This window comes from Lissotriton helveticus, chromosome 3_1 (genome assembly GCF_964261635.1).
Source record: "Lissotriton helveticus chromosome 3_1, aLisHel1.1, whole genome shotgun sequence".
NCBI lineage: Eukaryota > Metazoa > Chordata > Amphibia > Caudata > Salamandridae > Lissotriton > Lissotriton helveticus.
The window spans coordinates 658,280,949-658,296,848 of NC_136061.1; the positions used below are offsets into that span (position 1 = coordinate 658,280,949).

Consider the following 15,900-nt stretch of genomic DNA (forward strand, 5'->3'; position numbering starts at 1 on the left):
GAAGCGTAATTTGGAGCCAGCACTGGAGTAGGGGAACTTGGACCCCTTTTTAGAAAGCTTCTTATTAGACTTACCATAGGAGTGTGACCTCAATGATGACTTCTTCGGATCGCTCAGAAGACGGAGCTCGGGAACAACCTACTGACCTTGACCAGCACATCTACTCCTTGTGTTCGGTGAAGAACAACTTCACCTCCCGTTCTTGGATCACCTTCAGGTGCATCCAGTCAAACTCACCGCAATTAGTGGGAAGACTCCAGGAAACAAATGCAAACTAAGTGGGCATCAAAGAATAAAAAAAAAAAACGTCGGGTGACATTTCACATATGACCTAAACCCTGAGGATTTAATAAATGACATGTCCCTTGCATGCTTGAGAAAACAATTTTAAGGAAAAATGTCTTGAAAATTCAAGGAAAAACAGTCTTGAAGAAACCAGGGGTAGCTCTAGATCCTCGTTTGTTGGCGTGGGAAGAAAGGAACTGATGTTGGCGTACGAGTGGCGTCTATATAGGCCTGTACACGTCACATATGGCAAGGGGGATATGAGCGAGCAGCTGCAGGCACCACATTTACACGCATATTGGGTACTGCTTCAAAGATTTCCAGATCCAGTCTGACACCTGGGGAGACTTCCAAGGTGAGGAATCTGTAGTTAGAGGTCTCTATCAGAAGCTTTGGATTCATTAAATAGACTACTGAAGGGGTGAGACGTGAGGAGAGATTAACTGAAGTAAGAATTTGCTGAATGTTTACCAATCCATAAGTAAAGCATCACTCCAGTTTAAATCAAACAAAGCTCATCTCAAATTAAAATGTGGTGGCAAACATCCGGCCCAATAAAGGGACACAAAAAACGAGAGCGGAAGAGTCAAGCTTATTATTGGGTCAAAGTTGAGGGCAACCAACATATGTTTCTGGGAACATCTTTGGGGAAAAATCAAGACTCATAACAGGGTCAAATCTGAAGCACAATCAACCCAGTCTCATTACAGAGAAACGCAATCTATCCAGACCCATTACAGCAAAAACCTCTGGCATTCAGCCAAACCTACAACAGGCTACCTTACTGTGTTCCCAACACAAGAACAACCCCAAGGGACAACCACACCGATTCAACAGCCCCATTACAGGAACATAGCGGAGGCAAATCAGCCCAACCCATTAAAAAGAAAACTGGTAAACAACTAGCCAAATCAATTACAGGAACAAGATTTATCAACATCCCACTCTGACTAATTGCAGAGACCAGGCATACAGACCATGACACAGGGAAACTGAAGAAACATAGCTCTGACTCTTTAGAGCACCAGTGACCAACCCAGACAGAATACAGAGTAAGCAATACTTGGCAAGAAACCCATATGCATTCCATAGTCAGAGTTCAACAGCCAAACCTGTTTCGAATGCTTAGCTCAGCCCAAAGAAACACTACCATTTTTATCACACATGTACACAGCATGTTCACAAATAAAAACCAGGATGTAGGCAGTTGCATGGTGAAGAGATCTTTAATAGCTGTTAATTACAAGTCTGCAAAAGATTTAGGACAAAGTATTAACAAAACCAACTTCCCACAAGATTAGTCTTGTTCTCTTTTTCTCTCATCTGGTTTTACAATAGAAAATATTGCAGGAGAGGCTTATAATTTAAAGGAAGATATTGCACAAATAATCATTAGGTTAGTAGATGAAGAAAAGAATTCTGAAGTTGAATTACCAGATCAGTTCTTTTAATATGAAAAATTCTGCCAGAGATCTAATGATCATGCCCCTTGTGAGAATTCCAGAACATGCTCTAGAGACAAAGGAGGTATTGCCTCATGTCAGTAGAACGGGTTTCAGTATGCATGTGTCTAACTCGTTCCCCGATAGCACCCAAACAGAAGCCTGTGCCCTCTTGGATCCATTAAAGCAGCGACAGCATGCTTGCATCAACTAAAGCAACACATAGTGATGGTTAGACACAACTGAATGGTGTATTTTTGGAGGAATCTTCTGCTTACACAGGCGGATGATATTTCAGGCTGATTGAAGATAGTAGATTAGTAAAAGTTTTCTGAGTCAATGGAAAAACACAAATCTGTTGTGTGTTAAAAGATGCAGAAGTGAACCTTGATGCTAGCAAACTACTTAGCTGCCCCATGTTCTAAAGAGCTTCTGTATCTGCTTTTCCCAATCTCTTGTGCCTGCAGCTTTTTTTTTTTAAATATTCCTGTTTAGTTACACTTTTGTCAGATGGTAGTTTTGCATCTTTTAAAAAATATAAACGCTATAGGAGTAGCAGAAGCGTATTGTGTCTTCTCTCTCACTAAGTCAACTCCTATGCAGGTACTGCCCTGGAGTAGCAAGGTAAGGCTAAAAGACCCAAATACAGCACACGGCTGGCCTGGCTTCAAATCTTCAAGTGGCCTTAGTGCTAAAATTGGGTTGTGAGCAAAACTAAGTGGAACCCATCAAACTGAAAGTGACTTTCCCTCCCCCATTCCTTTATAGTTTCACACATCCAGATTCTCCAGCACATGAAAAAAAAAAAATCTAAGATCATTCTAACTTAGCATAAATAAAAATAAAATGTATAATCGGACAAGGTTGGCCGGGCATACACAGGTGTAATAGAGCCACAGTTCAGCCATGGGAGAAGACTGCTATAACACCTCACTTGTGCATCTTTAGCAGCCTAATGTAGCCTATTCTTATGTGGTCCTATAACATTTGGCTACACTCCGTTTTAGGTATAGAGAGTCTGACAAGGCATTTTTATTAACAACAGAAACCTTCCTGACTGTGAAACGGTTTAAGTGTCAATGGAAAACATCATTCTGAAAAGTACTGCTTGGAAGTAGACACAATTCAGGTCTTTATGTGGAACAAAATCAGAGCAAGCCTCCACACACTTGGTTCAGGAAAAGTTTGGACATCACGTGTTACATGAATGGCTCCAATAAACTAAATGACTGCAGTGATGGAGCCAATAAGTGAAGGGAATGGGAAGAGAAGGAATTAAATAGGTTGTACATTATTCCTCATGTTTTAGCTTTCTCGAGTTGCTGCATGTGCTTTAGTTGGTCTGCTCTGAAGCCTTTTTAAGAGATATGTGGTGTCCTCCTATTTGCTGGGGGGCCCTGTCTGAGATTCACTCTTTCTTCTCCCCTTTATTTCCGATCTTCACAACTGCACAGAAAGGTCTAATCAGACCATTCTAAACGTATTCCATCTCCACAGAGTAAAACTGCAAAGGCAACTGCAACCATTTTAGAGCCAGGACCACCTGCATCGGACCTTCCAACCAATAAGTACAGATGTTCTACCTAAAGCGACTACAAAGACAGACCAAATGTCACCCCATCCATAAAACATTTACGTTACCTGTGAGTCGAGATGCCTCACCTCAACAAATTTTCTAGAGAGATTTGATGACCCGAAAGACACAAAAGCATCTGCCCTCTGAACAAACAAGAGATGTACCACCATTTCATAGACTGGTTTGGAAGCATGTAACCTCTTCATCTAGTACAGATGTTCACTGGGGCCTCTGTAGAAGCACAACTGCGTGAACCTTCCCCACCTCAACAAACAGAAAGCTGAGATGTATCCCCCCCAAGCACCATCTGGTAGTAGAGATGTTCTACCTACCTACCGCCAGGGTGTACACAAAAATGCATACTACTTATAAGAACTAGAGACGTACCACTTCCATCCACTGCAGAACCCAGTAGGGATGCACACTTTCTTGCCAACAGGAAGTGAATATATACCTGCAAGTGACTGCAAAGACATATACAAGTGCATTTGACCTCACCCCACCAGCACACGGAGATGTAATGCAAAAGGTTAATCAAACTTCACCACCCACCATACACTAAAATGTATCACCTATCTTCAGAAACAGGACTAAGTGCACCAGCCTCCCTCAATTCCCAACAGAAAGTAGCAATGAATCGGTCAATGCCAATTTAAAGAGGAGTACCAGAGCGCTGACCTACACCACTATCAGAAAGCAAAGAAGTAGAACCTCCAAACACACCCTGGTTCTCAACACCTGCCATGGGGAGCTTGGTCTGAGGTGACCTCTTAAACCTCTATTCAATAGCAGCATCTGAACAAGTGACTGCTTGTCATTGCAGGCAGGTCAAAATTACATTTTGCTGCCAAAAACTGTGAGCACAGAGACTGCTTCTTACTGAACGGGTAGCTCTAGTTCCAAAACATCCGGCTTTAAAATGGCCTATGATGCTGTCCCTGTACCAAGGACATTAGTGTCTGTATATAAGTAACTTTACCCCACTTCCCCTTTAGTCCTAGTTACCCTGCTTGCTTAACCTAAATTCATAAGCTTAGAATAATTCCCATAATCAGGCGGAGTCCTGTTTTATAACATTCTAAATTTGTAATCTGATTATACCAGCCCACTCTGTGGTGCTGCTCGGCATTGCCCATGGGACAAGTAAACTCTCTGGACATTAGCAGAATGAATGCATCTTTCTCATACACAAGACCTGATCCAACCTACCAAGCATAAAGTGCAGCCGTTTACACTTCTGATAAAAGTGGGATTGATGGGTTTAGCAAAGAAGGAACACAAAAGGAGAACAAATACAAATGGTCCATTTACAGCCCTTCCCATTGCACAGTTTGAGGTCCCATCCAGTTCAGTACCTCCACCCAAAGTAAAATGGAAGATCTGTCTCACCAACCCCTCTGCCAGTTCATATAGATTCCTGTATGCGCTTTAAGCTCCAGACACAGCAAGGAAGGTTCTTATGGTATTAAGGCGAGCACTGAAAGACAATGGGTAGAACTGGACAGAGCAGGCAGCGGTGACTGGTATCCCATATTTACAAACGCAGTACTCCAGGTTTTTCATCTTCTATTGCCAATCTTCCCACTCCTCCTCCGCCAGCTGAAAGGAAAAAGACAACTTTAGAGAAGTAACAAACTATTATGAGAGTTTGCAATAACAAATCACATGAACCAAAGAAACCATCCAATCATGCACTGCAAAGCAACACCTTGATTAATCATAAGGGCCAATACATCAAACTTTAATGCAACACTCCGATCAACCACAACCAACAGGCTAGGCACATCTAATTGCAACCGATGACAAAAAAGCACTTCATTCACCACAACAGCAATCCATTTCCACATGTAATAAAGAGTCATGATACAATAACCCAATGCAATGAGGAGCAACAACTCAACTCATCATATCAGAGCTAACAATAAAAGTATCATCCATAGACTGAGTGACTATCCATAATCAAACTATAGGTGATGCTGCAGCTCACAATCCCAACCAGTAACTTAACCTTCCTCACAAAATCACAAGCAGCAGCACCCTTTACAAAATCTAATGTCCTCTAAAGAGGATTTTTTGGGGGAGGGTTTGAAAGCCAATGTTTGAAGCCTTGTCTTGCCTGTGCTCTACCATCGCTTCCTCAATAACATCAAAAAATCCTTAAATTAATACCCTCGGCTTCTCCATCGGACGTTGCCCAGACAGGCGCACATTGAAGAGCCCTGCAGAGGTGTGACAAATGAGAGCAAAGTGCCTATCCCGCAGGGCCTCTTTTTTTAACTATTATTTTCCATCAATAAAACAGGGATAATATAAGACATATATGAATGTTTCAGATAACAAATGGATACATTGGAAAATTCAGTATATAAAGAAAACATCAAGACACACCACTTCATAAACCACAAGAGGGCAAGATCAACAACAAGCAGAGTGAGAGAGAAGGCAAACTCTATGTAACATTGTCGTGACGGGCAGAATATGAGGAGGAAGGAGATGGAGGGTAGGGGGGTGGAGGAGTCTTGGTGCTGGGTGTTCGATTCGTTTGGTCTGGCAGTGGAGGGTTGTAAGTGGAATAAAGTTCACTTGTCATGCCACAATATGACATGCTGTATAGCTTAATAGTAGGGCAGAATCCGTTGCTCCAATGGAGCGCCCTATCTCTCTTTGCCTGTAGCAGAGCTACAGCAGTGAACCTGCAGGTATTCTTCAGGATGGTAGTCAGCGGCATTGCCCAAAAGCGCCATCATGGGGGACGGTTCAAGAGTCATCAAAATCATGCAGGGGAGAGTGTTAAACACGTCAACCCAAAAGGTGGCGATAGGGAGCAGGTCCACATTAAATAGGGGGTGGGAGTCTGCCTCAAGAAATCTGCACTTGGGGCATAATGAGGACCAAGAATGGTCAAGCCTGGAAAGGCCAGCAGGGGTGAGTTAGGATCTGTGCAAAAACCGAAAGTGGAGTAACTTGTCCTGATGGTTGGGGGATACCAGTTAAATTTGCGCACAGCAATAGGGACAATCCTTGTCGGAGATGGGATGGCTTCGGAACCTTGCTGGCTTGGGGGCATTGGAGGGCAATGCAAGCACAACAGAGTTTAGCGCTCATATGAGTCCCCTCTGTGTCCATTTTTAACACAGAGGGAGGGTGAAGTCATCGGGAAACCAAGGGATAAGATGGGTTGCAAGAGTGGAGCATTCCATGCAGGAGACGAAATATGAATTTATCCATAGAGGTGGCATCAGCGAACCTTGTGTCCACGAAGTGGGAAAGCACATGGCCTTACGGGAATAAGTCTCCCAGAATGTGAAGTTTGTGTCGTGTCCGTGTTTGTTGGACAAGTTTTGAGTGTTAGAGGCATCCATGGATTTTGTGAAGGGGGAAGCACAGGAGAGTACAAGAAGTCACTGCCCCAGGACAAGACTAAGCTTTCGCCAGGCCCAATACTTGGTAGACAATGTGTGGATATTCGAGGGGTCTAGCTGAGGCTCTGTGGCACCAGAGCTGCCAGGGTAGTACCACCCAACAGGTCAAGTTTGGGTTTAGCATAAGGCAGGCGAGCATCAGGGTGGTACCAACTATATGAAAACTGGGCCTGAGCTACAAGGAAGTATGTTTGTAAGCCAGGGACTGCACACCCAAGATCCCTCTACGTAGGAATTACCGCACACCATCTACAGAGACTTAAGACCATACAGGACCCTGCAGCCAGACTCATCCTTGGCCTTTTCAGACATGCCCACTTCACAACCCACCTCAGGCAACTTCACTGGTTCCCTGTACAGAACAGATGCCAATTCAAGCTGCTGACCTTCACACACAAGGCTCTACACAACAAAGGACCAGCATACATTAACAACTGCCTGAACTTCCACCAGCCGTCAAGAAGACTATGCTCCGCGTACCTTTCGCTTGCCTATACTACCCGCATCTCCCACATCGCAGCAAAGACCTGGAACTGCCTTCCCAAGCACCTACGGACCATCACTTTCGGAATTCCAAATGGCCCTCAAGACCTGGCTGTTTGAATAAGCCTCCGGGACCTGCTAGCGCCTGGATACCCTATCTGCTGATTAGCTGCGCTTTATAAATCCTTATTGATTGATTTATTGATCCAGGGCCTGCGACCTGCCCAAGCCAAGTCAAGTTTTAAAAGGAGACTGCACAGTGAGAGAAAAAAGGAGTTTCTCAAGTACAATGCAGGGAGAGCAACTATTTTAATGCTCAATGTGAACCGTAAGCTTATCGACGGCAGGTCCATAGTTGAGGCAAATCACTTGCTCTTTATTCCTAAGTAAAATGATGCCCAAATATTTAAGAGCCATAATCACAGGGACTAGGCTTAGTGACATTTGTGAGGGGGAATGGTTCTGATTTTGCCCATTTAACTTCTAGACCGGAGAGGCCACCAAAACAAATGATCTCTCGCACAAAGAGGACGGTCATCTGCGTACATAGAAATGAGTAATGGGCCAGGGGTAAAATGGAGACTGTGGTGCATGTGGTTTTCTTGTGGGTGGCGGACTAGAGGGTCTGTGGCTATAATGAACAGTAGAGGCGAAAAGGGGCACTCATGCCTACTGCCTCTAGAGATGGCAAAGGGTTCAGAAAGAGAACTATTCCCCAGAATGCAGGCTACCGGGTCATAATATAGGACGGAGATGAGAGCGAGGAATCCATCAGGAAATCCCCGTCTCCGCTATGCTGCATGCAGAAAGGGCCACTCTAAAGAATCAAAAGCAGTCTCCACGTGAGAAGAGCGATGGCTGTGGGCTCGTCTGGGGAGACCCTGTTCAGACCTGAGAAAACCACATGCAGGTTTAGAGAGGTGGACCTCTGAGGGGCAAATACTGTTTGGATGGGTGAGATGATCTGCTCAAGCAGCAGGGACAACCTGTTGGCCACTGCTTTGTGAAGGATCTTATAGGCAAAATGAAGCAAGGAAAGCTGCCTACAAGAGGCACAGTGATGCAGGTCATTGCAAGGTTTAAGCAGTAAGGAGATCATTCATTCCTGCAGAGTGGGTGGGAGGACCCCAGCATAAAGGGTCTCGGCATACATATCTACCACATGATGAGACCTTATAAAAGGCACCTGTGAGTACATCAAGGCCGGGGGTCTTGGAGCTGTCAAGGGAGTCAATTGCTTGGGAGATCTCCTCGCTGGTAAAGGGCTCACTAAGGAATTGGTGTTGCCCGAATGTGCGCCAGACCATAGCTATTTCCTCTAAATAGGCCGAATGTGAGGTATCATCAGAATCGAACTGTGAAGTGCAGAGAAGCATATAATATGACACTAATTCATGGAAAATATCTTCATTGGCAGTAACCCGGACACCACCATCCAGGTGGAGTTCAGTGATTGACTCAGAGCTACGACTGGGGAGCAGGAGATGGGTTTGAGGGCAGCGATGTTGCTCCCACTCGCCATATTAGCGACCTATGGAGTATTTACCAAGATAAGGGTTTTCCCTCTCAGCAAGGTCTTGAAATTCCACAATGAGGACAGAGCGTATGTGAAGGGAAGAGAGTTAGTATGTAGGGAGTCAGCCCAGTCAATATCATTAAGTTCGACCTCTATTCGTGCCAGATTGTTGTGGAGTACACCTGCGTGTTTCGAAATGCAGATTCCACGGATGTCTGCCTTGAAGGCATACCATAATAAAGCGTGACTGTGAATAGAACCAGAGTGGAGTTAAAAATATTCAAGAATGAAATTGCGAAGTTCTGAACAGAAAACCGCATCCAACTAAACTGTGCCAGGAAGGACCAATCTGTGCGCCCTTCCCCCTCCGTAGGGGAAGTCAATCACTGGCTTGACTGTAGCATGATCGGACAATGTATGTGGCAAACGTTGGGCGTCTCTAAGCCACATACCGTCATCCTTCGGATATATACCAGTAGTCTATCTGCGTTCAAAGCGCATGAAGAGGCAGAATGTATTCGAGTATGGTGGAGTGGAAAAGATGCCACACATCTTTAAGAGTGAGTTTGTTAATAGGATCACGGAGGACGCGCAGTGCGTGTGGTTGCCACTGGATTGTACGCTAGTATTGTCAAGGGAGGGGTCAAAAATGACATTGAGGTCTCCACCCAAAATTACAATATCTGTATCAAATTCACCGAGCAGCGCTGACAGTTCCGGAAAGAAGAGGGGATCGTATACCTTAGGGCCATAAACATTTAATAGGAGGAACCACCCCCCTAACAACGTACCAGTAACAAGGATGTAACATCTGTTCTAATTAGCGGTATGGTGGCTGAGGGGGTAATTTATGGCAGAGTATAAAAACCCCGGCGCAAATACGTACTATAACTGGCAATGTATATACAGGGACACTCAGGACGCCACAAATGTAGGGAAGGAGTGCGGGGGGAATTTCTTGTAAAAACACGACCTTAAACGCCATGTCTAAGGAGATCTGAAAATACTGGTTCGCCTTTCCGCTGGTTAAGACTGCGGATATTCCATGTCAGAAACGTGAGTTCCGCCATTGATATGAAAAGTGTGATCATGCAAGTCCAATAGTGTGCTTGGATGTCTGGGAGAGAGCGCTCCGGAGTGGAACAAGATGAGGAAGGCTTATTAGGGCCCAGCTTCTTACAAAAAGACAGCACATCTGCAGGGATGTCAAAGAATTGGACCTTGCCATTCACAATCACCCAAAGCCTCACTTAATACAGCATGCCAAATTTAAGCCTGCGCTTGTGAAGTAGGGTTTTTGCGTCATAAAATTTTTGCCATGGAGAGCCAGGGCAAAGTCAAGTTATATTGGATTCGTTGAGCCCAGTTACTGCAAAGGACCTTGCTCCTGAGCCAGACGATGTACAGTGTCACGGTCCCTGTAATTAAGCTAGCTAGCCATAATAGGGATGGGGATGGGGCAGGAGTGCCTGGAGAGGGATAAGCACCCCGTGATTTGTGGGCCTTTTCCACCACAAATGTAGACATGAAATGTTGGGTGCCGATTAGTTTGGAAAACATTCTCTCAAAGTGGTCAGGGCACTTCATGTCTATGGATTCCGCAAGGCCCACTATGCGAATATTGTTCCTGTGTGAGTGCGCCTCGAGGTCCTCATTCTTTATAGCCACCATCTTCAGAAGACGTTCCGTCTTCTGCAAGCATCAATTCAGGGAGGTTTCACCATCTTCCAGGCTAGAAATCATTCTTCCGCCACATTGAGATAAGTACTATGGCGCTTCAGGAGCTCTTCCATGCGGTCCTGTTGTACAGCCAGGGTGTCAAAACAGGCGTAGATGGTGCAGAAGTCAGCATGGAGCTCAGTCATAATGGCAGTGGAACCCCCCCCGTGGGTCAGAAAGCTGAGTCGCACTGTGCCCATTCTCTGCATCAGATAAAGAGTCTGACCTCCTGGTCACCTTGGCATGGCCGCTTGGGTTCCCCACGGCCCCTGGCGAGTAGATTCAAGGCGCACAAGAGGTAGAGATGGGAAACTACGCGAGCGCTAGACACAGGAATGCGGTTGTTATGGCAGAAGAGGCCTTAACTGTCCAGCGACTAAAACCAGGGCCAGAGTTTGCCCAGTCAAAAAGATGAAAAAAGGGGGGGCACTCAGGCAGGGGGCACCAGCTTTGTGCAATGAATGTAAATGGGAACAGCGTCGGGGGAAGCAGTCCCAGCTCAGCTCAGCAAGCGCACGAGACAACTAATGGCGAAGAATGGGAGGCAACCTGCAGGCATGAACCAAAGGGAGCAGCAGGCCAACTTGGTGCCAGGGTCGGGGCCTCACGGCAGAGGCCAGAGCACCAGAGAAGGCCACCAGGTGAGGGGCAGAGCCAAAAGGTATGCGGAGAAACTTCAGTGGTTCAGCCGCAGCATGGCCAAAGGCATAGGCAGAGCCACAGGCATCACAGACCGCCAAAGGGAAGCGAGCAGTGTATACGCACGCTGCCTCCTCGTCCAGTCCAGAGTTGATTGTGTGTTGGTGGGGATCCCAGCCGTCATGCGGGCCGAAATGTAGAGGGCAGACCTGGGGGAGATCCCTGTCACGATGTACCCGAATGGGCCCCCAGCCACTCTGCTGGTGTCCCAAAGTCCTCTCTGGGATTCGGGACACACACGACTGTCAGGCACCCAGTTGCGTGGCCTCGCCGAGGCAGGAAATGTTGCGGCTCCACCCTAGACTGAACCACGATTTGCCCCATGAGGGGCAAGTGAGGAGGCAAAGGGGTCAGCACACCTCAGCAACTGGGAGGTATAGTCAGGGTCAGTGCCCCAAGGCCCAACATTCACTGCCAAACTCTGGGTGGGCGCAATCGGCAAGCTGGCGAGCCGAGAGCTAGGGGGGGGGGGGTAATGCGGACCCCGGACATGGAGGAAAGGAAGGTATGGGGGCATGGGAGGACAGCCCAGCGAGGCTCATTAGCCTCTGGCCTCAGGCTCAACCATGGCTCCTGTTGCTAGGCCTCTCCTACCCACCCGGATATTCCAGCAGTATGGTGAGCTGACGGGATACAAATGGCATATTTGTGCTTTGCCAGTGCCAGGGGTTCAGGAACATGACCTTCCGATGTCGATGCATTCCACTGGAGTGCGGTAACCCATAGGATGCGGGCTATAGGCGCCAGAGCTTCACTGACGTGTGGCCATACCGGTCAACGGCGTGGCCCCGCCCCACCACAGGGCCTCTAGCATAGGGCAGTGGTGTAGCTAACAACTTGGACCAGTAGAGGGAACGCAGCCCTTAGTGATAGGAGGCAGCTCCTAAGAGAGTAGTGTTGCAGAGTGAGGTCACAGGATTGTGAAGACCAACCCTACCTGACCCCCCCGCCCCATCCACCCGCCCAAGCCGTGGGCTAGAAGATAAGGTGCTGTCTACAAGTTGCCACAAAGTTCTTTGACCAACAAAATTATCCCAGGATAAAATCTAAAACTCATCGTCATGGTGGTCCTGTAACAGACTGACCCAGGCAGAACACCAGAACACCCGATATTTCACGGGACATCTGTCCTTTCAGATCTTAGGACTGACTAACATACTGGCCCCTCTCTCCACACAAGGCAATGGGGCATTAAAAGAGTATACAGTCTATTGTTGTTTACAGTCGAGCTGAATATTCGGAAGGCTGCGCTCATTGGATTAATATACGACTGATAGGCCAGCCCAGATCAGTAAAAGGGTAATAGATGGAGCGGTTTCTAAATGCCTGGATGAGGAAAGCAGTGGCACCAAAGGGCCTATCAAGCCACTTGACTGGTGAGTATGTCCACAGGGTTCACCTTCAACCAGCAGTAGCACGCCTGCTTAATTACTGTGACTGAAACTTGCACCTCCATGAGCTCTGCAAAATGGAACCTTCGAAGGGGAGAACAATATTCTTGTGTTTCTTGATTAAGCTGCTGCTGTGCAGCAACAACAGTCTTTCAGTGAAGTTAAAGCGAAACTCTGTAAACTAGTTAAGAAATATACTTCCTTTCTCTGCAAACTAAAAATCCTGGATGGCGAGCCAACTCAAAATACTGAATGGCGAGAAGAAACATGTCACTTGTCCTGTAATCAACAGTACATTCATATCCTTTGCTTACTCCTGCCATCTAGTGTTGGGCATGCATGTCTTCAAGTTGCTTTTTTAGGACTCACCTAGCGACGCAGTGCATGCGCCGCTCGCCTTGGTGAGATCTATCGTTGTGGGTTTTGCGTCTGAAGGGGGACAGGAGATGTGCACTTGCCCGGACAGCCTATGTGCACGCTCACGGAGTGTCTTCTCCGGCGATCTCAGCTTTTGCCCGGACAGCAGATGTGCAAGCTCACGGTGTCTCGCGCGCTCCCACCGCGCTTTCACGTTTGCGCGCGCAAACAATGCCCCCGCTGCATTCGTGACACACTAGTGACTATATTAACGTGATGGCTTTGTTCCTTTAGAGCTCACATTCCTAGTGTGACATCTACAGAAACTGCTGGTGATCAATTTATTCATTTTTTTTAAACTCGCACTGCTACGTTCTCTCCGTGACTCGCGTTCTGCTACGTTCTCGCCGTGATTTGAATTATTGTAATACCGATACGTTCCACTCAATTCATGGAGCGCTTTCAAGTGTAAATAGGAATATAGAAACAGCAATAACTTTCTAAATAAAAACTATAAATAGACGCCCTTTGTATGTGTGACTGTTTCAGCCGGTTCAGGTTTCTTCCCCCACAGCTCTTTGCATACTACGATATACAATTCATGTATTATTTTTTAATGTGAAACTACCAGACCCAGAATGCACTCCTTGTTACAAAGCCAGGAGTAAGTAGACTAACACCTCGCACTTGAAATGAGGCCCCTAAACTATAACGGAGTCGGCCACAAATACAGACATGGCTTCTCTATCGAACATTACATTTTATTCGCATTGGCATCTGACATTTAGTATTCGATTTTCAAGGCTCAATATTACATGAGAAGCTCATTACTTTTTTTTCCCCGAGAGAGATACACATGAAAGTTGTTGTGCAAGCTCTAACTAGCCTGCTGTGAGCCGACAGGCTGGGAAGAAACTGGAAGCATTTACTGTACAGGTAAGCCAGTGCCTGCACTAGGTTTCGGCGTGACGTCACCGCAAGCCAGTCAACTGATCCAGGAGTATGCCACAATGTCTCAGTGTGGGCGAAGCCAGCGGGAGAGGAAGCTACTTGTTGAACGGAACAGGTAAGAGACCCTACAGCGTAGACTATGCCCCCCACACTTGCAACATACAACACCCTTTGTTTAATGTTTACCGCGTACTCACAGAGGGACACTTACACTGCCCACTCGGAGCACTGTTAGAACTGTTGTCTCTCCCCCCTACCCTCGTGGGGATCTGGTCTTAAAGGGCGGTGCTTTGGGGAAGGTTTCTCTCCGAGTAGTGAAACAAGCATTTGCAATGCAATAGGTCTTGCATTTACACAAGTTTAAGCTATTGCATTGTAAATGACACTGCCTTTTATTTATGTTTTAAAAACAAAAATAAAAGGCATGTTATTTGTTAATAGCTCAAACTTGCGTAAATGCGAGACTTCTTGCATTGCAAATGCTTGTTTTAAAATAAGTTTTGAGTTACAATACCTCATGTCTCCTCCTTTAGGCCACCAATCACCAGAACAAAGACCACTCCAGATTGCTTTTTCCCTGAACGGTGAGTTGCGTCAGTGGTGTTAAGTCAATTAAGCCAGTTAAGTGTGGCCGGTGGAATGTGCATTGTGCAGGGTAAAAGTTGAAAAATCATCCTGGATGACTGCTCACTACTAGAGAGGCAGGAGGGCGAATATGAACCTACAAGCAGAATTACGGGAGTAACATTTTCAATTCATAACATGTTTTGCTGTAGCTGCACAAGATGTGCACACCCCTTAAAGCTGTATCACCTCTAAGTGGTGGCAAGCTAGCACATGATTGGAATAAAGTTCTTAAAACTGTTTGACAAACTAAAACTCCCTGACAGGCTGGACATCCACATAGTAGAATTTGGTGAACATGTGTGATGTAGACCAGGTAGTAGGCTTACGTATGCCTGCATAGTTATGTCTCCTAACAAAGGTATGGTAGCTCCCTTCTTTCGAATGGAATGTGCTCTAGGCACTACATATATTGAGGTTTTGACATTCTTGGTTTTGTATACATTTAACAATCCCTCTACCAATACTACCTTTTCAAATGGGGGTTCCTATGTGGGGTTTTGAAAAAGCAACAAAGTAATTTTTCTTTTGTGTATGGATTTAGTTCTGTCAATGTAGTGCATCAGTACTGTATTGACATCAAGCATGTGTAACACGCCTACTGCCACCGACTCCGGATGTGGGGGGAAAAAAATCAGCAACTCAATTGTTAGCTTTACATAAATGGGGGTAAACACTTTGGCAGAACAGATGGAAACTGAAAAGGTTCCTCTACACACTGAAGCCTAGCAGTTCAGTAATACTCATCTGAAAAAATGACAACAAACAGGAGTATGCCTTACAAGACATGAACTGAATGACATAAGAGTGCAGGGGCTCGAAAGGAGAATGTGTCAGTCTTATTAAAACTATATTCAGATTCCAGTATGACGCTGGAATTGTTCTTGGATGAATTATCCTTTTAAGGCCTTTCATGACGTCCTTAATCACAGGTATTTCAATACGAGACAAATGCTCTCTGTTCTACATGTAGGACGTCACTGCAGCTAACTTTAAACCAATAGAAGTGTGTACCAATCGCACTTTCTGCAAATACAATAGCTAGCAGATGGGGTCTTGAACAGATGCTTTGAGTGGGTCTATCTCTTTCCCCAAACAGTAATGGACACATATTTTCCACTTTGCAGAATAGCAGTACAAAGGTGATGGGGTCATGTGCCGTGCACAGGATTTATATATAATTCTTTGAAAGTTAAGGGTAAACAACACGAAGATCTCAGGTTCTAGGTTTAACTGCCTAAAGTGTGGATGCCTGACCTGACGCTGAAACACGAGATTTTACCAAAAGCTACAGCTAAGACCAGGATGCGTGGATATTTCAGCAGCATCGAATATGAAGGCTGTCTCCTCCAAGGTGGTGCCACCACAACGAAAGTCATCAATACTTGTCTCATTTCTCTCATGATGTATGGGATCAGAGGCACTAGAGGAAAAC

General features: G+C 45.8%; 1 protein-coding gene across 1 annotated transcript in view; it reads right to left on the reverse strand.

Annotated features, from left to right (window-relative positions):
- Positions 1-1,495: 1,495 nt before the first annotated feature.
- BSDC1 (BSD domain containing 1) overlaps positions 1,496-15,900 on the reverse strand; it is a 257,488-nt gene continuing 243,083 nt past the window's right edge. The window contains exon 11 of the mRNA XM_078680725.1: positions 1,496-4,902. Coding sequence (XP_078536851.1) covers positions 4,870-4,902 — 33 coding nt within the window. The 3' untranslated portion in view covers positions 1,496-4,869. The remainder of the gene's footprint in view (positions 4,903-15,900) is intronic.